This window comes from Oncorhynchus nerka, linkage group LG9a (assembly GCF_034236695.1).
Source record: "Oncorhynchus nerka isolate Pitt River linkage group LG9a, Oner_Uvic_2.0, whole genome shotgun sequence".
Taxonomy (NCBI): Eukaryota; Metazoa; Chordata; class Actinopteri; order Salmoniformes; family Salmonidae; genus Oncorhynchus; species Oncorhynchus nerka.
The window spans coordinates 18,205,906-18,233,177 of record NC_088404.1 but is presented as its reverse complement, the minus strand read 5'-3'; the positions used below and the strand labels follow the sequence as shown (position 1 = coordinate 18,233,177).

Sequence of the window (27,272 nt, the reverse complement as noted above, 5' to 3'; positions counted from 1 at the left end):
GCTCCCTAAATTCTCTCATAACATCTAGTCAAGACAAACTCATTAAACCTAAATATTTAAATATCTACTCAAATAACATTTCATATTTAGTTGGTTTGCCATTAAATGATGTAGGCCTTACTTTTAAACAGATAGGACGTTGCTTCAGAAAATCATTCTCATGTGTACGTAGCATATATAACCTAATTTACTCAAAATGAACAAGACACAACCGTGTAGTGACAAATTACATTTATTTGGTAAGTCAGTGTTGACTAGGTTAGCGTGAGGGGGCCTTGTCACCTACAGTAATATCTGCACATTCTAATATTAAGCAAGAGTTTCCCCTCCTCCCAAAAGTGATTGATTCCATTATTAGGTGAGCTGTAATACACATTTAATTATACAGTTAAATCTTACAATTCACTTAAACACTCAAACAGACTGGTGATCACAATTGTAAAGTGCTCTTTTATGCGGGTCAAGGGGCTATAAGTTGGGGCCAGGACTACAATGTGGAATAGTTCAGGCAATAGTATGGTTCCAATAGGGATCAGCCAGGGGGTAAAGGTCAAAGGTCAGCCATGAAGAAGAGAAGGAATTAGGCTGAGTTCTTCTTGAGAAAGTTAATGAGCCCGTTGGTAGAGGAATCGTGAGTGTGGACCTCGGAACTGTCCCTCAGCTCCGGCTCAATGGCCTTGGCCAGCTGTTTGCCCAGCTCAACTCTGAGGGTAGGAAGGAGAATATTACAGATATACAATAAAATATAGGCAAACATATATATTTAGAATTCAATATATGCTTCTCGCTGACACCTACCCCCACTGGTCGTAGCTGTTGATGTTCCAGATGACTCCTTGCACAAAGATCTTGTGCTCGTACATGGCTGGAAAACAGAAAAGAAAACTTAGTACCGGTAAATGTAAATAGAAAACGTAACGTTAAAAAAAAATACAAAACATACAACAAACATCACATCTTCCCAGAGCCACATACTTACACCCCCATCTCCAGCGCCCGCATCACTCTCTGCCACATGGCCTCAAAACGGCCATTTTGTTTCTCTCCACACTTTCAACATTTATATGATAAAGCATTTGACCTTTCCATTTTGTTAAAGACGGAGGACTGGTCGATTTTCTGTTGAGTATTTTTTTTTCCAAGATGATTGACGAGAAAAGTATTGTCCAACCCATCAGGTATCCCACTGCACTCTCACATGTAATATCTTGAAATATGCAGACAGATAGAATTTGAAGATAATTGGCCCTCTTTCTGGGACTCACCCACAAACAGGACCAAGCCTGGCCTGCTGAGGAGTGACGGACTCCATCCTAGCTGGAGGGGTGCTCTCATCTTATCTACCAACATAGACAGGGCTATTAGTCCTCTAGCTCCACAATGAAATAGGGTGCAGGCCAGGCAGCAGGCTGTTAGCCAGCCTGCCAGCTTAGTGGAGTCTGCCACAAGCACAGTCAGTGTAGTCAGCTCAGCTATCCCCATTGAGACCGTGTCTGTGCCTCAACCTAGGTTGGGCAAAACTAAAAACATGGCGGTGTTCGCCTTAGCAATCTCACTAGGATAAAGACCTCCTCCATTCCTGCCATTATTGAAAGAGATCGTGATACCTCACATCTCAAAATAGGGCTACTTAATGTTAGATCCCTTACTTCAAAGGCAGTTATAGTCAATGAACTAATCACTGATCACAATCTTGATGTGATTGGACTGACTGAAACATGGCTTAAGCCTGATGAATTTACTGTGTTAAATGAGGCCTCACCTCCTAGTTACACTTGGGGAACCATATTCCCCATGCATCCCGCAAAGGCGGAGGTGTTGCTAACATTTACAATAGCAAATTTAAATTTACACACACAAAAAAAAATACATTTTCACCTTTTGAGCTTCTAGTCATGAAATCTATGCAGCCTACTCAATCACTTTTTATAGCTACTGTTTACAGGCCTCCTGGGCCAAAAACAGCATTCCTCATTGAGTTCCCACAATTCCTATCGGACCTTGTAGTCATAGCAAATAATATTCAAATTTTTGGTGACTAATATTCGCATGGAAAAGTCCACAGACCCACTCTAAAAGGATTTCGAAGCCATCATCGACTCAGTGGGTTTTGTCCAACATGTCTCTGGACCTACTCACTGTCACAGTCATATTCTGGACCTAGTTTTGTCCCATGGAATAAATGTTGTGGATCTTAATGTTTTTCCTCATAATCCTGGACTATCGGACCACCATTTTATCACGTTTGTATTGTAATTGCAACAAATAATCTGCTCAGACCACAACCAAGGAGCATCAAAAGTCGTGCTATAAATTCACAGACAACACAAAGATTCCTTGATGCCCTTCCAGACTCCCTCTGCCTACTCAAGGACATATAATGTTAACTTTCACTGCTATGCGGATGACACACAGCTGTACATTTCAATGAAACATGATGAAGCCCCAAAATTGCCCTCGCTAGAAGCCTGTATTTCAGACATAAGGAAGTGGATGGCTGCAAAGATTTGGTCCTGTCGTACATACCTACACGTACGCTACGGTCACAAGACGCAGGCCTCCTAATTGTCCCTAGAATTTCTAAGCAAACAGCTGGAGGCAGGGCTTTCTCCTTCCTATAGAGCTCCATTTTTATGGAATGGTCTGCCTACCCATGTGAGAGACGCAGACTCGGTCTCAACCTTTAAGTCTTTACTGAAGACTCATCTCTTCAGTGGGTCATATGATTGAGTGTAGTCTGGCCCAGGAGTGTGAAGGTGAACGGAAAGGCTCTGGAGCAACGAACCGCCCTTGCGGTCTCTGCCTGGCCGGTTCCCCTCTTTCCACTGGGATTCTCTGCCTCTAACCCTATTACAGGGCTGAGTCACTGGCTTACTGGTGCTCTTTCATGCCGTCCCTAGGAGGGGTGCGTCACTTGAGTCACTGATATGATCTTACTTTCTGGGTTGGCGCCCCCCCTTGGGTTGTGCCATGGCGGAGATCTTTGTGGGCTATACTCGGCCTTGTCTCAGGATGGTAAGTTGGTGGTTGAAGATATCCCTCTAGTGGTGTGGGGGCTGTGCTTTGGCAAAGTGGGTGGGGATATATCCTTCCTGTTTGCCCTGTCCGGGGGTATCATCGGCACAGCCAGAAGAGGACTGGCCACCCCTCATAGCATGGTTCCTCTCAAGGTTTCATCCTAGGTTTTGGCCTTTCTAGGGAGTTTTTCCTAGCCACTGTGCTTCTACACCTGCATTGCTTGCCGTTTGGGGTTTTAGGCTGGGTTTCTGTACAACACTTTGAGATATCAGCTGATGTTCGAAGGGCTATATAAATACATTTGATGGATTAAATTTGTGGGATACAGAGATGAGGTAATTGTAAGGTCCCTCAGTCGAGCAGTGAATTTCAAACACAGATTCAACCACAAAGACCAGGGAGGTCTTCTAATGCCTCTCAAAGAAGGGCTCGTATCGGTAAATGGGTGTAAAAAAATAGATTAAAAACAAAAAGCCGACATTGAATATCCCTTTGAGCATTGTAAAGTTATTAATTACACTTTGGATGGTGTATCAATACACCCAGTCACTACAAAAATACAGGTGTCCTTCCTAACTCAGTTGCCAGAGAGGAAGGAAACCGCTCAGGGATTTCACCATAATGCCAAATGGTCACAAACAGTTACATAGTTTAATGCTTGTGATAGAGAAAAACTGAGAAAGGATTAACAACATTGTAGTTACTCCACAATACTAACTAGTGAAAAGGAAGCCTGTACAGAATACAAATACTAAAGCACCTTATACTACCCACCACTGCGACTTGTATGCTCTAGTCGGCTGGCCCTCGCTACATATTCGTCGCCAGACCCACTGGCTCCAGGTCATCTACAAGGCCATGCTAGGCAAAGCTCCGCCTCATCTCAGCTCACTGGTCACGATGGCAACACCCATCCGTAGCACGCGCTCCAGCAGGTGTATCTCATTGATCATCCCTAAAGCCAACACCTCATTCGGCCGCCTTTCGTTCCAGTACTCTGCTGCCTGTGACTGGAACTAATTGCAAAAATCGCTGAAGTTGGAGAATTTTATCTCCCTCACCAACTTTAAACATCAGCTATCTGAGCAGCTAACCGATCGCTGCAGCTGTGCATAATCTATTGGTAAATAGCCCACCCATTTTCACCTACCTCATCCCCACAGTTTTTATTTATTTACTTTTCTGCTCTTTTGCACACCAATATCTCTACCTGTACATGATCATCTGATCATTTATCACTCCAGTGTTAATCTGCAATATTGTAATTATTCGCCTACCTCCTCATTCCTTTTGCACACATTGTATATAGACTCCCCTTTTTTTCTCTACTGTGTTATTGACTTGTTAATTGTTTACTCCATGTGTAACTCTGTGTTGTCTGTTCACACTGCTATGCTTTATCTTGGCCAGGTCGCAGTTGCAAATGAGAACCTGTTCTCAACTAGCCTACCTGGTTAAATAAAGGTGAAATAAAAAATAAATAAAAAATAAAATAAAAATTCTAAAACATGCATCCTGTTTGGAATATGGCACAAAAGTAAAACTGCAAAAAATATGGCTAAGAAATTAACTTTATGTCCTGAATGCTTATGTGGGAGGTGTTTCTGTATATATTCAGAAACTTATCCCGGTCATGCTTAGAGAAGATCTTGTGTCAAGTGTTATTGAAGTGTTGTGGTTGCAGGTTCACTTGGCACATCTTTATTAAAAAAATATATTTTATCTTTATTTAACTAGGCAAGTCAGTTAATTAAGAACAAATTCTTATTTTCAATGACGACCTAGGAGAACAGCCTGTTCAGGGGCAGAACGACAGATTTGTACCTTGTCAGCTCGGGGGTTTGAACTTGCAACCTTCCGGTTACTAGTCCAACGCTCTAACCACTAGGCTACCCTGCCGCCACATCTAAAGACTTTTCCTTTGGGGTGTTGCTATAGGCCACCAAGTGCTAACAGTCAGTATCTAACTAATATGTGTGAAATGCTTGATAGTGTATGTGATGTAAATAGAGAGGTCTACTTCCTTTGGAACCTGAATCTAGACTGTTTTTCATCAAGCTGTCCACTCAAGAGGAAGCTTCTTACTGTAACCAGTGCCTGTAATCTGGTTCAGGTTATTAATCAACCTACCAGGGTGTTTACAAACACTACAGGAACAAGCATCCACATGTATCAATCACATTTTTACTAATACTGTAGAACTTTGTTCTAAAGCTGTATCCGTACCCATTGGATGCAGTTATCACAATATAGTGGCTATATCCAGGAAAGTCAAAGTTCCAACAGCTGGGCCTAAAAGTATAAAAGAGATCATACAAAATATTTTGCTGTGAATCTTATGTGGATGATGTTACACATATTTGTTGGTCTGATGTGACTACTGAGGTGCATCCAGACGCTGCACTTGATGAATTTATGAACATTTCTTCTTCCAATTATTGATAAAAATCCACCTGTTAAGAAAATAACTGTTAGAACTGTTAAGGCTCCATAGATTGATGAAGAATTTAAATAATGTATGGTTGAAAGAGATGGGACAATAGGAGTGGCTATTAAGTCTGGTTGGCTTACTTACTGCAAATTGAGAAATTATGTGACTAAACTCAACAAAAAGAAGAAACTGTATTATGAACCCAAGATCAATGATAAAGAATGATGGGAAAAAAACTTGAGCACTTTAAAGGAAATTATGGGCAGAAAGACAACTTCAACTCCATCTTTCATCGAATCAGATGGATTATTCATCACAAAACCATTTGATGTTGCCAATTACCTTAATGATTATTTAATTGGCAACGTGGGCAAACTTAGGCAGGAAATGCCAACAATGAACAGTGAGCAATTGTATTCATGCATAAAAAAAAACAAATAAAGAAAATTTCGTAAAGTTAGTGTGGGAGAGGTGGGAAAATTATCATTGATCGATAATGACAAACCTCTTGGCATTGACAACTTAGTTGGAAAGCTACGGAGAATGGTAGCTGACTATAGCCACTCCTATCTGTCAAATGTTATATCTGAGCCTAGAGGAAAGTCTTTGTCCTCAGGCCTGGAGGGAAGCCAAAGTAATTCCACTACCAAAGAGTGGTAAAGCGGCCTTTACTGGTTCTAACAGCAGACCTATCAGCTTGCGGTCAGCTCTTATCAAACTGTTGGAAAAAATTGTGTTTGACCAAATACAATGCTATTTCTCTGTAAACAAATAAACAACAGACTTTCAGCATGCTTATAAAGAAGGGGACTTAACATGCACTGCACTGACACAAATGACTGATGATTAGTTGAAATAAATTGATAATAAGATGATTGTGGGAGCTGTACTGTTAGATTTCAGTGCAGCCTTTGATATTATTGGCCATAACCTGTAGTTGAAAAAAACGTAGAGTTTTTCAACCTCTTCAATATCGTGGATTCAGAGCTATCTAATAGAACTCAAAGGGTTCTTTAAATGGAAGCTTCTCGAAATGTCAAACATGTAAAGTGTGGTGTACCGCAGGGCAGCTCTAGGCCCTTTACTCTTTTCTATTTTTACCAAAGGTATTTAATAAAGACAGAAATACTCCTCAGTTTCATCAGCTGTCTGGGTGGCTGATCTCAGACGATCCCGCAGGAGAAGCCGCCGGATGTGGAGGTCCTGGGCTGGTGTGGTCTGCGGATATGAGGCCAGTTGGACGTACTGCTAAATTCTCTAAAACGACCGTGTAGGCATCTTATGGTAGAGAAATTACTATTCAATTCTCTGGCTACAGCTCTGGTTTACATTCCTGCAGTCAGCATGTCTATTGCTCGCTCCCTCAAAACCTGAGACATCTGTGGTATTGTGACAAAATTGCACATTTTAGTGTGGCCTTTTATTGTCCCCATAACAAGGTGAGTCTGTGTCATGATCATGCTGTTTAATCAGCTTCTTGATATTTTACACCTGTCAGGTGGATGGATTATCTTGGCAAAAGAGAAATACTCACGAACAGGGATGTAAACAAATTAATGGCCAAAACTTGAGAGAAATAAGCTTTTTGTGCGTATGTAAAATTTCTGGGATCTTCTATTTCAGCTCATGAAATATGGGACCAACACTTTACGTGTTGCATTTATATTTTTGTTCAGTGTATACAGTGCATTAGGAAAATATTCAGATCTCTTGACTTTTTCCACATTTTATTACGTTCTAAAATGGATTCTATTCCCCCCCCTAGTCAATCTACACACAATACCCCATAATGACAAAGCAGAAACAGGTTGCAAATGTATTAAATATCATAGTATGAATACATAATGATATAATTAAAAAATATAGAGCGTGTGAGCTGAGCAGACATTTAACTGAAAACACAAAAAATAAAGCAAAGTACCTTTTGAACTTTGAGGCGCTATGCCTTTTTCGGCCTTAATTTACCAACAGTCTGTGGATTATGTCATTGTACATACAATGGAGGAAGACTGCCAATTAAATACTGTGGTCAGTTTGTAATACCTTGTAAATGAAAGTATAGTGGCTGGGGGTCTACTTGGGGAGAGTGGGTGCCCCTCTACTCTCACTAATAATCACCATTGAATCTTAACTGTAAATGACAAACAAGGAATAATAATGACTTGACATCCTCTCCTAATCTGTCCAGAACTTTTAATCATTTTATAGCATGTTTGCAAGTCACCAAAATACATTGTAGTATAGTTAAATCCTTCCTTGTTTCACAAGCCAACCTGTCTCCACCTCACCCTCCCAGTTCACTCCCATTTACCCCACCCAAGCTTGTTCCAACCTACCATCCAAGCCAATCACCACCTCCCATCCTTGCCTTCCCAAGCCAATCACCACCTCCCATCTTTGCCCTCCCTTATCCACCCAGGTAAAGTTTATCCCAACCTCCCATTGTTTCCCACCCATTCTTCTTCTCAGACACATTTACACCCATCAATATATTGACTCACTCATCCATTCACATGCAACACATACCCTATGCATTCACTTACCCATTCTCTCCACAGCCCTCCTACACATATTCACCCTCCCATTCACATGCAGACACATACACACCCCTTCACACCCACTCTTTTGTATTGTCTTTTCAGTGTCCATGTAGCTCATTGGTATCAGCTATGTCTATTGTTACTTCCTAGAGAAGTACAGTTGGGGAAAATAGAGTTTAGATTGTATTAGGGGGAGGGTGGCAGGTAGCCTAGTGGTCAGGGCATTGGGCCAGTAACCAAAAAAGGTTGGTAGATCGAATCCCTGAGCTGACAAGGTAAAAATCTGTCGTTCTACCCCTGAACAAAGCAGTTAACCCACTGTTCCTGGCCGTCATTGTAAATTAGAATTTGTTCTTAACTGACTTGCCTAGTTAAATAAAAAAATATTGTCTCAAGTTACAATAAGCTGGTCTTGGGCATCGCTGCATGTAGACTAGTGTAGCCCAGCTTAGTTATCTCAGGGCATTGGGCTCTCTTTCAACTGGAATGGTTTCTTGCAGCCTATTTCGGGCTTCATCGGCACTTGTGAATTCCATCTTTTGTGTTCCTTTCTATACCCACAGCACTGCCGGGAAGCGGAGTTGAGACTCAATTCCTTTTTCCTCCACTGACTGTCTGATTTGAATGAATTGCTTGCGTTTTTTTTCTCAGTTTAGCAGACAGGTCCTGGACGAGTTTAATCTCCTTTCCCCTTGTACCTTCAGAATGTTGACTTTGGTCTGATGGTAATCCTCAAGCTGTGGAACTATGTGAGGTCATTTAGTGTTCTTCCGTTTCACGCCGAGCCGATGGAATCGTTCCAGATCCTTCTGTGATATATCCACGCCAAGCTCCTCTGATATCAGTTTTACCACGTGGCTGGAAAAGTCTCCTTTTTCCTTATCTTCTGGTAAGGACAATATTCTCATGTTGTTTCGTCTCATTCTGTTTTCTTGCTGTTCGCAAACTTGTTTCCGGAAGGCTAATTTCATTGTCTTGTTCATTCATGCGCACACCTTGTATGTCTACAACTATAGAATCTACTTTATTTTCCAGCTAATCTACTTTAACAACTGATTAACAGTTTGTTTGTTTTGGTGTGCATTGAGAGCATTTTAACTAATGTTTTCCTAGACAACCTTTAGCTGTTATTTACTCTCATTTGCATCTCCAAGTTGTTCCTTGTCTTTTCCTCTGAGGGAAGCCATGGCTTGTTTGGGTTGTGTTGCCTAGTCGCTTTACCAACTGATTGGTTCTCTGTTGTACATAACTGACCGCTCACTCTCCCCCAGTTGCTTGGGGATATGTTGATCTATCGACTTTAAATAATTAATTTAAAAACTGTTGTCTGGCTTCTACATATAACCATAGTTTTGGTGGTACAAAATGGAGCTACTCACTCCTCATGTGTCCTATCGGTACTCACATGTGCACCTCTTCCTTAACGATTCTATAAATCAATATTATAAAATACTAAGGTTTTATTCTGGGCAGGGATTGGCTGTTGACATGACAACAGCTACTACAGTACTTACCAACCAGGGCTCCCAGCATGAAGGGTGACAGCTTCTTGAAAACAATGGAGTTGCTGGGCTTATTCCCCTGGAAGACCTTTCGTTGAGGGTAAAATACAGTGTTTAACAATAATTGACCAAACATGCTGTACATCAAAGCATAATCCAGAAACAACACTAACAATCAAATGGTGCATATCTTTTCATCAATAGATTATAGACTGGCCCAGTGGCTGTCTGGTATGTGTGGCAGTTACTGTGTCCCCTATTCCCTTTATAGTGCACTACTTTTGATAAGAGCCTCATGGCCCATAGGGCTCTGGTCAAAAGTAATGCAACTGTGTCTGATGAGTAAATCCACTCACTTTGTGTGGCAGCAGTTGCTCCAGCTCTGCTCCTCCCAGGCCAGTGGCCTCCAGCTCTTTCCTGGCTTCGTCTGAAGTCTTCCCCTTCATCAGGGCCTCCGTCTGGGCCAGGAAGTTGGCCATCAGGATCTATGGAGGTCCAGAGGTATAGTCAAATACATACATATTAATGAACTGTTTTAAATCAAACTCTGTATGTACATTTGACATAATTCTGGGTTTGACTGAGAAAGAATACTAGTCCGAAAAAATTAAATGAATTCAAGTCTGAATAAATTAAGTCAGAGTTGACAGTTTCGATGGTTGAACGATAGAATAGGTTATGTGGCAGAGTGAGGGTGTAAGCGTAGAGGATGTTGGATTAGCCATTAGGGTACTAATACATTTAGGGAGCCATGAGGGTGCACTACCTTGTGGTGGAGGCTGTCCCTGATGGGGTGCTGTGTCTGGGCAGGAATGAGAAAGTCAGCAGGAATCATACGTGTGCCTGGAAGGGTCAACACACAAAAGGTTACATGGAGAGGTCACGTTTTATTTTAATCTCATTTCAGCAGTTATTAGGGAATGATATAATAGCAACTGGTTCATATACTGTAACAGTCTATATTATGAACAAGGGTATGGAGGACAGGACAGGTGTGTGGCAGTTACCTTGGTGGATGAGCTGGTAGAAGGCATGCTGTCCGTTGGTTCCGGGTTCGCCCCAGACGATGGGTCCGGTGTGGTAGTTGACACGAGCTCCATCTTTAGTGATGTACTTCCCGTTGGACTCCATGTCGCCCTGTGGATGAAAGACAGTTAAAGTTGTTGGTTAGACTGAAATGTTTGCTTCATAAATAAAAAAGGGGAAACATTGAAAGGAAGCGGTGTAAGGTAATCTATGATTATGAATCCCTTCTTATATTCTAGTGCACCTGCAAGTCACCCTTAATAGAAAGTGTTTTCCTTCCCTTTGAAGATCTGACAGACTGGATAGGTGTAAGCAAAAGCTTCAGCAAGTTGTCACCATATTACTTACTATCACCTATCCGATTAAATTCAAATTGTCTACTCAACACGATCCTGTCCCTGGTTTCTCTTGTCTAGCCCAAACAGATGCCCCGTCCATACAGCCCAAGCATATGGCCATTCCTGGCTCCTGCCTGCTTGCATTACTCAGAACTAGGTTGAAATACGAAATCATTTCAATTCACTTCAGCTGCGGTTGTTCGGACTTGTCTGTTGAATGGAACCAATATAACATTTCCAAAGTGCAAACCCCACCCACCTGCTTCAACATGCTTGGCGTGCCAAACGCTCAAAGTATTTTAAAGATTTCAAATAGTATTTGAACCCATGTACGGCCGCCTGCCTGACCTGCTGGAAGTATGCAGCGAAGCGGTGCATGTACTGGTCGTAGGGCAGCATGGCATGGGTCTCGGCCTGGAAGAAGTTGATGTACCAGACACCCAGCACGGCAAGCAGAATGGGGACGTTCTGCTCAATGGGGGTGCTGCGGAAATGGTTGTCCTGGGAAGGACAACCCATTCATTGTTAACATATTACCAATTCTAAATGTATTTAGTTTGGGATTATTTTCAATTGCCCCTGAAGGGATAAATAGTTGGGTTGAATTGACACCATGTGAGGGAGAAATGTGCATACCATCCAGTGAGCACCAGCCAGAAGCTGCTCAAAGTTCTCAAACCCTGCATGGTGACAAAAGAGAAAAAAAAAGGTGTTAGGATCAATTCTTAAAGTCAAATCACTAGTAGTATTTATGCTGCTTTCGATGAATTACATTTCAAATTCACATACCAACTTCTTGCATTTGACAAAAAGCGCAAATCTGCAATATACACTACATCCCTAGAGTTCTAATATTGACAAACAGACACACATACATACCTATATGCAGTGCAATGGACAGTCCAATAGCCGACCACAAGGAGTAACGCCCTCCAACCCACTGAGGGAAAGCCAACATAACATCACAGTCACAAAATCAACCACTACAGAGCGGCAAGGTTCCTTTTTCTTACTCAAAACCTTGAAAAGTTATACAAAAACAGACAATGGCCATCACCTCGACAGTGTACTAGTCAAACTATACTGCAATTATACACAGAATCGATGCACCCTTTCTTTAAAAAGACACCAATTCGTCAACATCGGTCATTTCCAACAGATGAGGTTAAAACCAGACTATGGGGGACAGAAGAACGCCGGATTGGCGCACATACAAATCTGTGGATATTCGTCATGATTGTAACAGGCCCACAATGTGGTTGCTAAAATCCGATTTGAATATATTTGGCTATTTTTGCTACATAACATTGAGAAGTAGTCCTTTTTCAGATTAAGAAGTGACTGCTAAATGCTAACTCCGGTTCATATAAGCTGGTAGCATAGAGAAATCGGTGGTGGTAGTCAGTCATTTTGAACTGTAATGCAGTTGATTGGTTTTTATACAAGCATTATACTCTGATTTTTACCTAAACATAGTGTGAAATACACATAAACAATACCCTAAATGTAGGCCAACTTTGCTGGAGAGCAATGAGGAATATTTTGGATCTTTCCCCCACTGCATCTTTCACCAATGTGTTTCAATGGCATTTCCAATGTTTTGATCAAGTTCAAATGACCCCTTTACCGCATGAGTCTATGGTTCAGAATGTAACGTGTCGATACCATATCCACAAATTCATACGCTTAACAGTTGCATTCCAAATGATTTTGAAATAAATACTACACCCAGAATGTGGTCAAAATATCTCCCAGCAGAAAAATAATGCATAAATGCTTTTTATACAAACCATGTCAATTGGCAAAATAAAGCCTCACTTTAGTTCAGATTCATTCAATTATTAAATAGGGGTCAGAGGCTAAGTCAGTGTGCATAGAAGTGTATACTTACATCCCAGAATTCAAACATGTTGTTTGTGTCAATACCAAACGCCTGCACTTTGGGCTGGAAGAGAAGGGAGACAGCAAAAAGAGTAACAGTCAAATTACTTGTGCAATATATCGGTCGGCAGGCAGGTAACAATGTAAGGTGGAAAGTGTCATTCAAAATGGCCACTTACTGCATTGGTGGACAGCGCCACAAAGTGCTTGGCAACAGTAGATTGCTGTGAAGAAGAAAATAGAGTTAGTTGATCCAAATGTGATATGACACTCCAGCTGCGCTTTGGACTGTTCTAAACTGACATGTGTGGCTAAAATGATGTAATGTCCGCAGAGAAAATATTAAAATCATTGGCTGAATTTGCGCTGAACTTATAACGGCATTGGTTACAGACAAAGGTGTCTTGTGATTGGCTGTCAGGAGTCTACTCACGTCATTGGCTGTCTGGAGGAACCAGTCCCTGGCAGACTCAGCGTTGGTGATGGTCTCCTGGGTGGTGAAGGTCTGAAAAAGGACAACAGCGTGACATGAGTCCCAGTGGAAGTAGTACACAGCGTGTGACACTGAAGGAGCATCATTAGCCTGCCACCTTTTCCAGCTTCAAACATGAAATCACACCAGAACACAACAATGTACACACAGATTATTAACCAACATAGCACTGAATGAAACATTGATTTATAGCATTGAATTATTTAAGCATCTAGAGCCCTATGGCTTTAGGATGTGTGTAACCATGGCAACAGGAGGAGGTGTGTGTGTGTGTCGAGTCAGTCTGTCACCTTGGAAGCGATGATGAAGAGGGTGGTTTCAGCATTGAGCTGGGCCAGAGTCTTGGCCATGTGTGTACCGTCAATGTTGGACACGAACCACACGTTGGGGCCACCCTTAGAGTAGGGCTTCAGGGCCTCAGTCACCATGAGAGGACCCTGAGAGGAGGATGCACAACATTACGGTGTTACCATTTCAACTTCCCTCTATCCTGTGTGCAATTCAAATGTAACTGCGTTTTCTGTATCCATTAGGACTTCAGAGCCTGTCAACACGAGCCCTTCGAGAGGATACACAATATTATGACATATGACAGCATGACAAAATTATTTGAATCAAATCCCAGTAACTACAAGTACCATGCCAACAGCTCAAGCATACTCTTTGTTCTGTTGCCTACTGTGCCACCTACAGCATACTGTAGCTTTGCATCAACACCCCAGCAGTGTATTCTCTGCTTATACCAGAGCTTAGCGGCACAGTAATAATTCCTTTATAGCTCACTACTGTAATACCAAAGCAGGGCAGAAAACAGCTGTATTTTGTAGTTTGAAAATAAACAACTTTCCAAATACTCAAGGTAGTAGAAGAAAGTTGAGTTTAAACTAAAAGTCAACTATTTTCTTTGATTTTCAAATACAGGTCTCAGAAAACCCAATCATATTTCAAAGGATTTTGAATACCTCTCAGAAAACCAAATCATATTTTAAGGTATTTTAATATACGAAAGTTATTTGAAACCTAAAAAATATTTGATGGCATCTACATATTTGATGAAGTACCAAAAACTATAACAGTTAGTTGAATCAGTCTAAATATATGACCATAAGCACATAGTTTGGAGGGCTCTTAGATGTTCATCTTTATAGAACCTATAATTAAATACATGAGGGACATGGAATCACCTCAACATTAGAGTAGACCACTTTTGCAGCTTCAAAATGACTAAAATGACTACCTTGAGACAAGGTAATACAGTAACACTTGACATCAAGTTCCTGTACATGTGTAGTAACTCTTTACAATAGCAACATTGTTATTACATAAGTCAAATAAGACAACTCCGCTAATTGCTGTGCAATTACCAAAGTACTATACAACAGCAGTTAGCAGCTAAAAATTTAATAAAATGCAAAAAATATATAAAAAGCGCTGAAGGGGGATAGAAGGAATGTTGCTCCAAAAGAAATTACAGTTTTATTATTACAGAGGCAGAAGAACAGTTTAATGTTAAGTGCTACTGAAAACGCTAACAGTAGAAACATGGCTATGAAGTGTCAAAAGGAAACAAAATATCCCCAAACTGCCGTGTTGAATCAACTACAACCAAGGTAGGTGGAAAATCATGCTAGTTTGTATTCGGAGTAACCCTTGAAATATGGTATAGTGTGTGTTCAAAACAAGAACACTTACCCTCAGATGGACAAAGAGGTGGCTTTCAAACTTTTCAGTGGCATGTTGAAAGTGCCATACAGTAGTTGAGCGTCAACGTATTTATACTTACAGTACCTATAGAAAGTCCACACATCCTTGGATTTCTTCACATTTTATTGTGTTACAAAGTGAGGTTAAAATTGATTTGTCATTTTGTCAATGATCTACCCCCCCCCATCTGTCAATACAGGTTAGAAACCACATTGGCAGCGATTACAGCTGGGAGTCTTCTTGGGTAAGTCTCATAAGAGCTTTGCACACTTGTACTGTGCAATATTTGCCCATTATTATTATTTTTAATTCTTCAAGCTCTGTCAAGTTGGTTGTTGATCATTGCTAGACTGCCATTTTCATGACTTGCTATAGATGTTTATGTACAATCCAGGTGTGCAAAGCTCTTCGAGATTTACCCAGACACTCATATCAAATTTTATTGGTCACATACACATGTTTAGCAGATGTTATTGCAGGTGTTTTGAAATGCTTGTGTTTCTAGCTCCAACAGTGCAGTAAAATCTAACAATTCACAACAATACACATAAACCTAAAAGTTAAAGAATGAAATGAAGGAATATATAAATATTAGGATGAGCTGTAATCGCTACCAGAGGTGATTCTGACATGTACTGACTCAGGGGTGTTTAAATGTCAATGCCACCTTGTAACAAATGTGAAAAAAGGGGGTGTAAACTGTCTATAAGCACTATATCTATACATAATATCATTGATTAATTGGTTTGATTTGATTATGTACCCCTGGGGCAATGACAGTCAGGAGACTGAACATTTACAAAATGTTCAGATAGAAATGTATTGTGTAGATCAAATATGACTTTCATTTTTTATTTGTATTTAACCAGGCAAGCCAGTTAAGAACAAATTCTTATTTACAATGACAGCCTGTCCCAGCCAAACCCTAACCTGGACGACGCTGGGCCAATTGTGCGCCACCCTATGGGACTCCCAATCACGGCCGGTTGTGATACAGCCTGGAATCAAACCAGGGTCTGTAGTGACACCTCTAGCACTGAGATGCAATGCCTTAGAACGCTGCGTCACTCATTCTGGAATAGTATACGAGATTGTGTGTGCTCTATTCATTCTATTTACAGTACATCTTCAACATGCAGTTCCAGATATAGCCCTGTCATAGTTGAAGGCAGCCAATCCAATATTTTCAGAAAAGTAGTAATTTCCTATGATCTGTACTCAAATATTTTGTAGTAGTTGCTCAAATAAGTAGTTGCCTTCTCATATCTGTACTCAAATAGTAAAAATAATATATATCTTTTTTTTCTTTACTATGTTATTGACTTGTTAATTGTTTACTCCATGTGTAACTCTGTGTTGTCTGTTCACACTGCTCTGCTTCATCTTGGCCAGGTCGCAGTTGTAAATGAGAACTTGTTCTCAACTAGCCTACCTGTTAAATAAAGGTGAAATAAATACAAATATTAAAAAATAAAAACAATTCTGTATTCAAATAGTTTTTTTTTTTTAAGTAAAATTTTGTTGGATACGTTTTAAAATCGTAACTATTTGTTCCCGCCAAAAAAATACTTACTTTCCACAAAGCTTAGTTAAAACTATAGTTACCCCAGGTCTGTACCAAAGCCATATACTGTATGGCTCTGTGAGACTATTGAATAGCTCAGAGGATCTGACTCAAATAATGAACATTACAGTTTATAATATTCAGTATGACTCAGTCAAGCATCCAATACAGCTCACACTACAATAGGACAAGTCTACATCTTCATTTGAATTGTTTTAAATAAGTGGGAACAAGAGAAGAAAATAAGAAAAGAGAAAAAAGAAAATAAGCATTGTATGGACTTCCCGGTATTCTTGTCTCCGATTTGGTCCTGCCGCACATACCTAAACGTACGCTACGGTCACAAGACGCAGGCCTCCTTATTACTCAGAGAATTTCTAAGCAAACAGCTGTAGGCAGGGATTTCTCCTATAGAGCTGTTTTTTTTATTGAATGATCTGCCGATCCATGTGAGAGAAGAAAACGCGGTCGCAGGTTCAAATCCCTGAGCCAACTAGATGAATAAAAAAATCTGCCGACGTGCCCTTAAGCAAAGACACTAAACCCTAATTGCGCTTCTAAGTCGCACTGTATAAGAGCATCTGCTAAACTACTAAACTTTTTTTAAGAGGGGTCCTATGAAAGTGAATGGCAAGAAACTGGAGTAACAAACCATCCTTGCTGTCTATGCCTGGCCGGCTCCTACTCGTCACTGGGAGTCTCTGCCTCGGATCCTATTGCAGGGGCTGAATCACTGGCTTGCTCGCTCGCTCTCTCCCATGCCGTCCCTAGGGCGCATTTACTCCTAAGGTGTTGAACTGTAGACCCTGCTGGTCATCTATGAACATTTGAACATCTTGAAGAACAATTTGGTCTAAATGGCCATGTACTCTTATAATCTCCACCCAGCACAGACAGAAGAGGAATGGCTACCCCTCTGAGCCTGGTTCCTCTAGGCTTTTTCCTAGGTTCCTGACTTTCTAGGGAGTTTTTCCCAGCCACTGTGCTTCTACATCTGCATTGCTTGCTCTTTGGGGTTTTAGGCTGAGTATCTGTATAAGCACGTTGTGACAACTGCTGATGTAAAAAGGGCTTTAGAAATTACAATGGATTGAAAATAAGAAAATAGATGTTTGACAAGTCACACTCACCAGGTCAGACCCACCGATCCCAATGTTTACAACATCAGTGATGGCCTTTCCACTGAAGCCCTTCCACTCGCCACTACGCACTTTCTGCAACACACACACAAAAACAAGAGGCACATGTCAGATGTGTGCGTACATCTCAGTTTAAAAACAATGAGAGATAATCTACCTCCCTTTCAAATACTCTTATTTCCAATGGCCATTAACTGACACTGTCAACTACAATACAGTTAATTAACTATATGAATTAATTTATTCACAAATCTTACATTTTTTTGTATAGTGACTGTGTTGCATTTGAATCCATTCAGACCCAATAAAAAAAATATACTGCCAATTTCCCAGACACTGTTGTCCTGGAAACTTCCCCATAGATGCAGAGATGGAACAAATCAAACTTTATATGTTACATGCGCCGAATACAACAAGTGTAGACCTTACCGTGAAATGCTTACTTACAAGCCCGTACCGAGTCAATGTGCGGGGGTACAGGTTAGTTGAGGTAATTTGTACATGTAGGTAGGGGTGAAGTGACTATGCATAGATAATAAACATTGAGTAGCAGCAGTGTGCAAACAAGTGGGTGGGGGGGGGGGGGGGTTCAATGTAATAGTCCGGTGGCCATTTGATTAATTGTTCAGCAGTCTTATGGCTTGGGGGTAGAAGCTGTTATCTCTATGTAAAGATGCCCTTGCATAAATGCTGGGGTAACAGCTGAAACTGGACTCCACTCACATGACAGAAGACCTTCATCTTGTCCAGGACCCTGTTGACCTCGGGCATGACATCCTGGCCATCTACGTTAATGGGAGTGTTGGAGCGGTTACGCAGGGCAATGTGGAGGACGGCACGGCCCTACACGCACGCAGACATGCAGAGACACACAGTTAGGGGAGGGGGAAGAAACTTGAACATTATAACACCCTTATTAATCATGACTAAGATGTTTATTACTTAAAGGGATAGTGCAACATTTTTTTGCCCAAGCCTCTAAGAAATATAGAATATAATCACCTCAATACAATACAAATAGTGATATCAAAATCTGAATACCATTCTTCGCATGTGCAAACATATCGAATGTGTATATATACCTATGTGTATATAACGTGCAGTCTCATTGAGGAAGTGATTGCACAATGTTGTCATTGCGTCATGAGTGGTGTTTGGAGTGGGTGGGAACCACGATTTCCCTGAATGACTTTGCAATAGTGACCACAAAGTGTGCAACAACTGCCCACTCTTTAGAAAAGAGTTATTGTGAGAGTGTCCTACTTTGTCAAATTTCAGAGTAGCCTCCTCTCATCTCGTTGGTAATATAGTGTTATTACAATACAATGATTATATTTGTAAGGTTACCGCAGTATAATCAGAACTTCTCAACTTTAATTTTCTATATCTGCCCGTGTTAAAAAAGTTAAAATGTTCAGGCAAAGTACCACAATAGAGAGAAAAGAACTCAGGTAGTCCTGGTACCTCAGTGAAGTTAATCTTCTCTCCAGAGAACATCTTGTCTCTGGCTTCCTCCACTCCCCTGGACTTGGCCTGCACAAGAAAGATTAAACTTAATGAGAGTTAATTGTTGCAATCATTGAATAGCAGCATTGTTGCTACCATCTGCAATCACTCAATGCCCACAAACAGGTTATTACAACATGCGTAGCATTTGCGACAGCATATACCGGTAGGACTAGAAATGTCTTGATTTGAGCAATCCTTCTTCCTTAAACATAAGAAGGAAGTGTTGGTCTGAATGTAATGTCCGTTTCACCACATTCCCAGGGTACTAGTCTAGCATGATACTCTGGATGAATGAATAGAAGTTGGTGGGCTGGCCAAACTCCAATTACAAGGACATTTTCCATCTCTGTCAAATGTGTTTGTCAACGGTGTACTCTCAGGGGTTCTATTGTTGGGGAATGGACCGGAATTGCTGATGTGACTATAATATGAAGAGACAATTTTAAGTATAAAATGCTACTAGATGCATTGCATTATCAAGATTTCTCACAGTCATCTGGTAGCTAGCACAACAATAATCAGTTGACATGCAGAGGTAGGACTATAAATAGACTTTCACTAAGAGCGAAGAGGCTTAAGGTTGATGAGGGTTGACAGCTGGAGCCATGCCGGCTGTGTGCATGCATGATACGTTCACATCAGTGATGTGCAGTCAGGGCGGGTAGTGCTTAACCTGTGATAATAGAATAAAAAAGCTGTTATGAAAAGTCAAATAAAAAAAGACAATTATATATATATTTTGTGTTAAGGCTTTTTTTTTTTTTTACAATTGTGGTGGTTTCTATGCGCAAAATATAAATTTGCTAAAACTGCATTAAAAAAAACAAGGCGCCAGGGGATTCCTTTCCAGCCATTCAAATCGTTCTCACTTCATCTGACCTCGGCCCAAATTCCTCACTCCTCCCCAACCTGAGCTCAAGCCAGCAGCATACCACCCTGCATCCCACTGCTGGCTTGCTTCTGAAGCTAAGCAGGGTTGGTCTCTGGGTAGAGACCAGATGCTGCTGGAAGTGGTGTTGGAGGACCAGTAAGAGGCACCCTTTCCTCAGGTCAAAAAAAAAATATATATATCCCAAAGCCCCAGGGCAGTGATTGGGGACATTGACCTGTGTAGGGAGCTGTCTTTCAGATGGGATGTTAAACAGGTATCTCTGTGGTCACTAAAGATCCCATGGCACTTAATTGTAAGAGTAGGGGTGTTAACCCTGGTGTCCTGGCTAAATTCCCAATCTGACCCTCATACCATCACCTAATCATCCCCAGCTTACAATTGGCTTGTTCATCCCCTCTCCCCTGTAACCATTCCCCAGGTTGTTGCTGTAATGTGTTCTCAATCAACTTACCTGGGTTAAATCAATAGCATGTCCTTTCTCACTTAGTAGATTTCCATGCCCTCATTTCTAACATGGTAACATGAATAAGGATGTTTAGAAGTTAGTACCCAACACTATTCAGAAGAAATGAGTCTTCCATGAAAGCAATTAAATTCCTTCTCTTGGGCTTTATTTGTGTTGAGGAAACAGCCCCTCTTAAAGGTTTGGATTAATAAGACCATTCCTGGCAAACAAGCAAACCAATAAAGTACCAAACACACTGTTTTGTAGTGGTGTTGGGTTTAAAAAAGGTACATTTTATTAAATCACACTACATATAGAGATGTTTTCTAATATTTTTTGTGAAAAACATACAACTGCCAAATAATTGTATCATTATATGAGTGTTGTCACAACGTTTTAGCCACTAGCCCATTTCTCCAAATGTTCAGGTCTGTAGGATAAGTCTCAATATGAGAATTGCATATTTCAAGACTTGGCATATGAGATACCCGAAGGGTTGGATGATCATTTTCTCGTTCATCAACTGGAAATCAACCCGTCCCTTGTCGCTAAGACGATGGAAAGGTCAAATGCTTTTTATCAAATTTTGTAAGTGCGTGGGCGACGGCGAGAAACCAACTTGTTCAGTTTGAAGCCATGTGGCGGATGAGTGATGATGGCACTGGAGATGGGGGTGGGTCTGGACTGGTGCGATGTAGTTGAAATAGAGAATTGCACCATTACGATACTCCTCTCAGAGAGCTGCCATTTGTTGGACTATTCAAGGAGAAGCATTAGGTTACTAAGAGCAGGATAAACTGAATTACTTTTATGGTGGACTAACTTCACCACACAATTTATTTTCATAATTTTAAAAACCTATTGCCTGATGACTCAAACTGAATTCTTCCACTGCTCTATATTCGCTACATACTTCAGTCTGAGACCACCATAAAGTAAAATCACCAATCAGAGTATCAATGCCAATGACACATTTTCAAAACGCCACTTTACCAGTGTGTGTTCTGGGTATGGCCCAACTCATCGCTTTCTAGGACCAATCAGAACGGTTGGAAAGAGTTTGCGTTCTAGAAACCGTCAGGGAGGTACTCAGATCCAGACTCAATGCGGAGAAGAACCTAACATCTGTGGGCTTGGAGTAGCGTTTGACCTGCGCAAGGAGTTTGGTTAGCCAGGCAACAAAAGCTATTGGTTTTCTAACCAAAGTTGCAAAGAAAAATGTTGTTAAACATTTAATGAACACAAGCGACCAGCTAAATGGATAAAAGAGTGTGGTGGTAGTAGCAGGAACAGCAGCATCTAGTGGGCAAAACATTATACTTTCACAGAGTCAATAATGTAAGCGACTTCAATTATACTTTCACACGAGTCAATAATGTAAGCGACTTCAATGGCTAATTTCTCTAAACACTGGTTGTTGGGGTGACGGGTTCGGGGTCCGCGGGTGGCTTTTGATCATTTTATTAGATTCCTCATGTCTTACTCAATATTAGGAAGAATTATGGTCCAAATCAAATGTCAGGTACTATATTTATTGAGGATTATATGAACCCTAAAAATAAAAAAAATGGCCCATTTAGCTTAATTTCTCAGAAATCAAATTATAATTTCAACAAAATAATGTTTCAGGAATGCCAATCTTATATTTCTAACAGAAACGATTTCAGAACAATCTGAGATGGTGGGTGTCATGGCTTTCTGAATGAATGACCCATGCAGAATAAAATAATGGACATGGGACTCTGCTGTGACTTCTACAGCGCTGTCACAGAGGTTCACCAGACAAATGTACAAGTAAAAACAGGCCTAAATGCATTTTCCTTATCAAATTTGCAGGTTGGGCTTATGTTGATTAATGAGAAAAGACATTACTGAATGCATTTGATTCATCAAGCTAGAATTTCACTTTGATGAGACACTAACGTTTGAACTTTTTCAGTAATTTCTATTGTTGATATGGAAATTGTGTGTAAAAATATTTCACATAATATTGTGTGATTGCGCACGCAGCGCATTGGAAGAATTGCAAATCCATTGTGAAATGCTATGCAGTTTGCGTTGCGAATTATCCAAAGGAAAGCTGTCCATATATTGGTTGTTGGATGGTGAACTTGGACTTAATCTTGGTTTTTAATATACTTAAGTATCAAAAGTAAATGTAATTGCTAAAATATACTTAAGTATCAAAAGTAGAAGTATAAATAATTTCAGATTCCTTATAAAAAATAAAAGTAGACAGCACCATTTTCTTGTCTTTAAAATGTACAGAAAGCTAGGGGCACACTCCAACACCAAGACATTATTTACAAAAGCTGCATTTGAGTTTATTGTGTCCGCCAGACCATAGGCAGTAGGGATGACCACATTTTCTCTTGATAAGTGCGTTAATTTCACAATTTTCCTTTCCTGCTAAGGGATCATTCAAAATGTAGCGAGTAAGACAGCCGTGAAGAGGGCACGACAAAACCTATTCCCTCAGGAGACTGAAAAGATTTGTCATGGGTCCTCAGACCCTCAAAAGGTTCTACAGCTGCACCATCCTGACTGGTTGCATCACTGCCTGGAATTGGCAACGGCTAGCCCACCGACCGCAAGGCACTGCAGAGGGAAGTGCGAACGGCCCAGTACATCACTGGGGCCAAGCTTCCTGCCATCCAGGACCTCAATACCAAGCGGTGTCAGAGGAAGGCCCTAAAAATTGTCAAAGACTCCAGCAACCCTAGTCATAGACTGTTGTCTCTGCTACCGCACAACAAGCGGTACCGGAGCACAAAGTCTTGGTCCAAGAGGCTTCTAAACAGCTTCTACCCCCAAGCCATAAGACTCCCGAACATCTAATCAAATGGCTACCCAGACTATTTGCATTGCCCCCCCTCTTTTATACAGCTGCTACTCTCTGTTGTTATCATCTATGCATAGTCACTTTAATAACTCTGCCTACATGTACATATTACCTCTACTAACGAGTGCCCCCCGGACATCGACTCTGTACCAGTATCCCCCTGTATATAGTCTCGCTATAGTTATTTTACTGCTGCTCTTTAATGACTTATTACTTTTATTCTTATCTATATTTTTTTAACTGCATTGTTGGTTTAGGGGCTCGTAAGTAAGCATTTCACTGTAGGGTCTACACCCGTTGTATTCGGCGCATGTGACTAATACAATTTGATTTGAGAACTTTGGGTTGTCAGGGAAAATGTATGGAGTAAAAAACACATTTTCTTTAGGAATGTAGTGAAGTAAATGTGGTCAAAAATATAAATAGTAGAATAAGGTACAGATACTCAAAAAGAACAACTTAAGTAGTACTTTAAAGTATTTTTATATCACTGTGTATAGGTCCATGACGTAGGTTGGTCATTCCCATTGAGTCAAAACTGAGAGCAAACATCTGTTAGATGTTTGCTATAGTTATGAGAAGACATAACATTGATATGTTTACCATGGCCAGCAGCATCCTCATGACTTCCTCATTGACAAGATTCTTGGAGTAATCAAGCAGGATGTCTCCATCGTCTGTCTCAAGGGTTGTGCTACCAAGGAAAGAGATAACAGAAAAGAAATGTAATCATCTAGAATGATCAAGTAGGGTTTCTAACAAATTCCTTATCATTTCTATGTACAGTGATAAAATGCATCTTCCTGTGTCAATTACATCATTTATTCTGAATTGTAACAAGATTACGTGTTACTGACTGTATGTGTTGCAGTGCTACAGTGTGGCTTGGAGAGACAAGGTACACAATTGTATTACCCCAAGCCACAAGACCACTGAACAATTAATCAAATGGACACTGGATTATTTACATTGACCCCACTCATTTGTTTTGTACGCTGCTACTCGCTGTTTATCATCATCTATGCATAGTCACTTCACCCCTACCTACATGTGCACATTCCCTCAACTAACCTGTACCCCCGCACACTGACTTGGTACCGGTACCCACTGTATATAGCCTCGTTATTGTTATGCAACTTTATTTTAAATATAATAAAAACATTTTTCTTTTTACATTGGTTTATTTGATAAATACTTTCTTAACTCTTCTTGAACTGCACAGTTGGTTGGTTAAGGGCTTGCAAGTAAGCATTTCACGGTAAGGTCTACACTTGTGGTATTCGACGCATGTAACAAATAAAGTTGGATTTGATTACGGAAGATGGTGCAGGTTTTATTGTAGGGGCGTAGCTAGCTAGCCTTGTTGCTTAACGGCTGGCGTACGTGCGACTTCAGACCCCTCCGTTAGAACGTCGTGACAGCAATCTTGATGGTTACATTGTTACAGTACATTTGTCAGTAGTACCTAAAAGATGTCTATAATGGGTTTAGGTCCCTCGTTAGCTAGACTTAAAACGCCTACTGGTAGGCTATGCATGTGCAAAACTGCACGTACATAGCCAACGCCAGCTGCTGAATGAAAGGAAGCGAGCATACAGTTTTAGCTAGTTAGGGCTAACATTACCTAGCAAGCTAACCCAGTTAAATGGGGCCCTACATAAAACGAATATAATTGACAGCTCGATAACAATATAGCTAGTTATAATGTAACTGGGTGTAGTAGAGCGAAATGGAACATGAACAATTCACAAAGCAGATACGAAGCTGTTTTACGACTGGAAAAACAATCGATCACAAACGATGACCTTGTACTGTGTACTCATACAAGTATGAAGCGCTTGCGATTAGCCAGATAACTACATAGCTAAAAGACAAATGACTATTCTTGCTTCCCTGCTTACATTGTAAAGCTTAGTTATGGATTCACATTTGATTGGTACCAAGGTGTACAAAAAAACTCTATTGATGTAGTTAGCTCCGTATTCAATTGTTTGACCTATACCGTTACTGATGCAAGATACCGTGCCAAATGTCTGTATAGTATCGGCTATTGGTCATAATAACAATCGAAAGCTTACTTACCTAAATTTGCTGAATCTATCCTTGTCAGCCTCAAACATGTCCCTCATGTTGAGGTTCCCAGCTTTGGATTTGTACCATTGTTCAAGTTTCTGGAAATGTGGATCACTTGAAAGCCCCATGGTGGCGGTTGAATTGATAATGATCGCGTTAAAACCCCACTTCCGTGCGTGTAGGATGAAAGGGCAATTCAGTGTGAGAGGCTGGGGAATAAGAATGGGCTATGCGGACACGCCTGCTGCCCAAATTGATGACGTAGGTCGCACAGCGAGTCGTGTGGAGACGGACAAATTCAGTTAAATCAGTCGTCTTGATAGCAATGGCGTCTTTTTAGTAGTTGGACAAAGTCTATGGGGGAAATTGTGATTTTGTAAGGTTTTTATATAAACGCCTAAAATAGCGTCTTTGGTAAACACAGGCTTAGGAAATCTTATACCTTTTGTTATATGATCTCATCACCTCACATCCATTTTTGTGAATTTTGAAGAACGTATATTATAATAAAAAAACACAACGCACATAAAGGCTTTATAATTAATTAAGGTCATGTTAACTGACAGCTATTATCTCATAGAACAAAACGCATTCGATCTCTTAAACCTGTGTTAACCTCATACCTTATTTTCGAACTTTATTCCAAACCCCTATTAATTCCACATAAACGTTTCCCATAGAGATGGCAAACCAGAGGTGACTTATTTCCGGGTTTTAGGAATACAAACTGGCAAACTCTGCCGCGTTCAAGTGCTAGCCGGGACTAGAAAGCTCGAAAATGTCAGATTTACTACTTTATTTAATTTTTTATTGCAACAATAATAACAATATTACACATCAATACAGGGACATTTATGTGAATACAATGAAAAATTAAACAATAGAACACCAGGCGAACCCCCTAATTCACAACATAATTTGTATGTGACAAGGCGATGAGACATTCAGAGACATGGCTTCTAATATTTTTTCGGTATTAAAAAAATATGGATTCTGAATCAGAGGAACAAAAAAAACACAAGGCATTTTGTAAAAATTGAATCTTTTGTGCAAGAAGTCATTAACAGGGTAGATGGAAGAAAATATTTTTAAATAAGTTTAACTAACTTTTAACTGGACAATTAACGTAAAAGGAAGTCGCTTTTGACCATAGCATGGGTTGGTCACTTCCATAGCAATATTTTGAATTATAGTCACCAAAAATGACTTCTTTAACTGCCAATCGTATCCACTTATTGTTATTTTTTTAATCCAAAATATTTAAGTAATTCATTTGTAAACTTGGAAAAGAGGCAACAACTGTATAATATAACATGTTCTTAATAAATCCAAGTAAAGGAAGTGAAATTGCTTTGAAAACCTTCATGTATCTCTCTGAGTAATATTGACCTGAAATTTACCAATGAACTCATCAAATGACAAAACTCCCCTGTGCTGTCTAACAAATCACATACAAAATTAATACCCTTGTCAAACCAAACGCCATTTAAAATTGATTTCCTCTATTAATTTAATAACTCTATTGTTCCAAATCAATGTTTTGGGGGGGGGGGGGGGCGACGACGACTTCAAAATCACATTTCATTAGGAATTCAAGTCCACCAAGTTTATTAAACAAACTGTTAGGGATATGATACCACAGATGTAGGATTAGACAGATATAATTTCAACCATTTAATTCTAAAAGCACCCACTAACGACTCAAAATCAATAGCCTGTAAACCTCCACGATCATAATCTTTCACTAATTGAGCTTTCCGAATCTAATCAGTGCTGGAGGCGTCACTGCAGACCCTGGTTCGATTCCAGGCTGTATCACAACCGGTCGTGCCGGGTTATGGTTTGGCCGGGTTAGGCCGTCATTGTAAATAAGCA

General features: G+C 40.4%; 1 protein-coding gene across 1 annotated transcript; it reads right to left on the bottom strand.

Moving 5' to 3' along the window:
• Window positions 1-216: 216 nt before the first annotated feature.
• LOC115133988 (glucose-6-phosphate isomerase-like) lies at window positions 217-26,070 on the bottom strand. Its single transcript, XM_029667479.2, has 18 exons — window positions 25,407-26,070; window positions 23,928-24,018; window positions 19,101-19,169; window positions 18,360-18,479; window positions 17,628-17,711; window positions 13,520-13,666; window positions 13,170-13,241; window positions 12,916-12,960; window positions 12,747-12,800; window positions 11,735-11,795; window positions 11,492-11,535; window positions 11,204-11,356; window positions 10,499-10,628; window positions 10,258-10,334; window positions 9,848-9,976; window positions 9,504-9,579; window positions 799-865; window positions 217-704 (listed from the first exon to the last, which is right to left on the bottom strand). Exons 1-18 carry the CDS (start codon window positions 25,523-25,525, stop codon window positions 581-583), a joined length of 1,662 nt encoding a protein of 553 aa, XP_029523339.2. The 5' UTR covers window positions 25,526-26,070; the 3' UTR covers window positions 217-580.
• Between the last annotated feature and the right edge of the window lie 1,202 nt (window positions 26,071-27,272).

Excerpts from the sequence above, each read along its gene's own strand:
- LOC115133988 (XM_029667479.2), bottom strand. The coding sequence starts at position 25,525 with ATGGGGCTTTCAAGTGATCCACATTTCCAGAAACTTGAACAATGGTAC. Across the intron at positions 12,801-12,915 it reads TGGCGCTGTCCACCAATGCA|CCCAAAGTGCAGGCGTTTGG; the intron begins GTAAGTGGCCAT and ends CTTCTCTTCCAG. Across the intron at positions 11,357-11,491 it reads TGGCTGGTGCTCACTGGATG|GACAACCATTTCCGCAGCAC; the intron begins GTATGCACATTT and ends TGTCCTTCCCAG.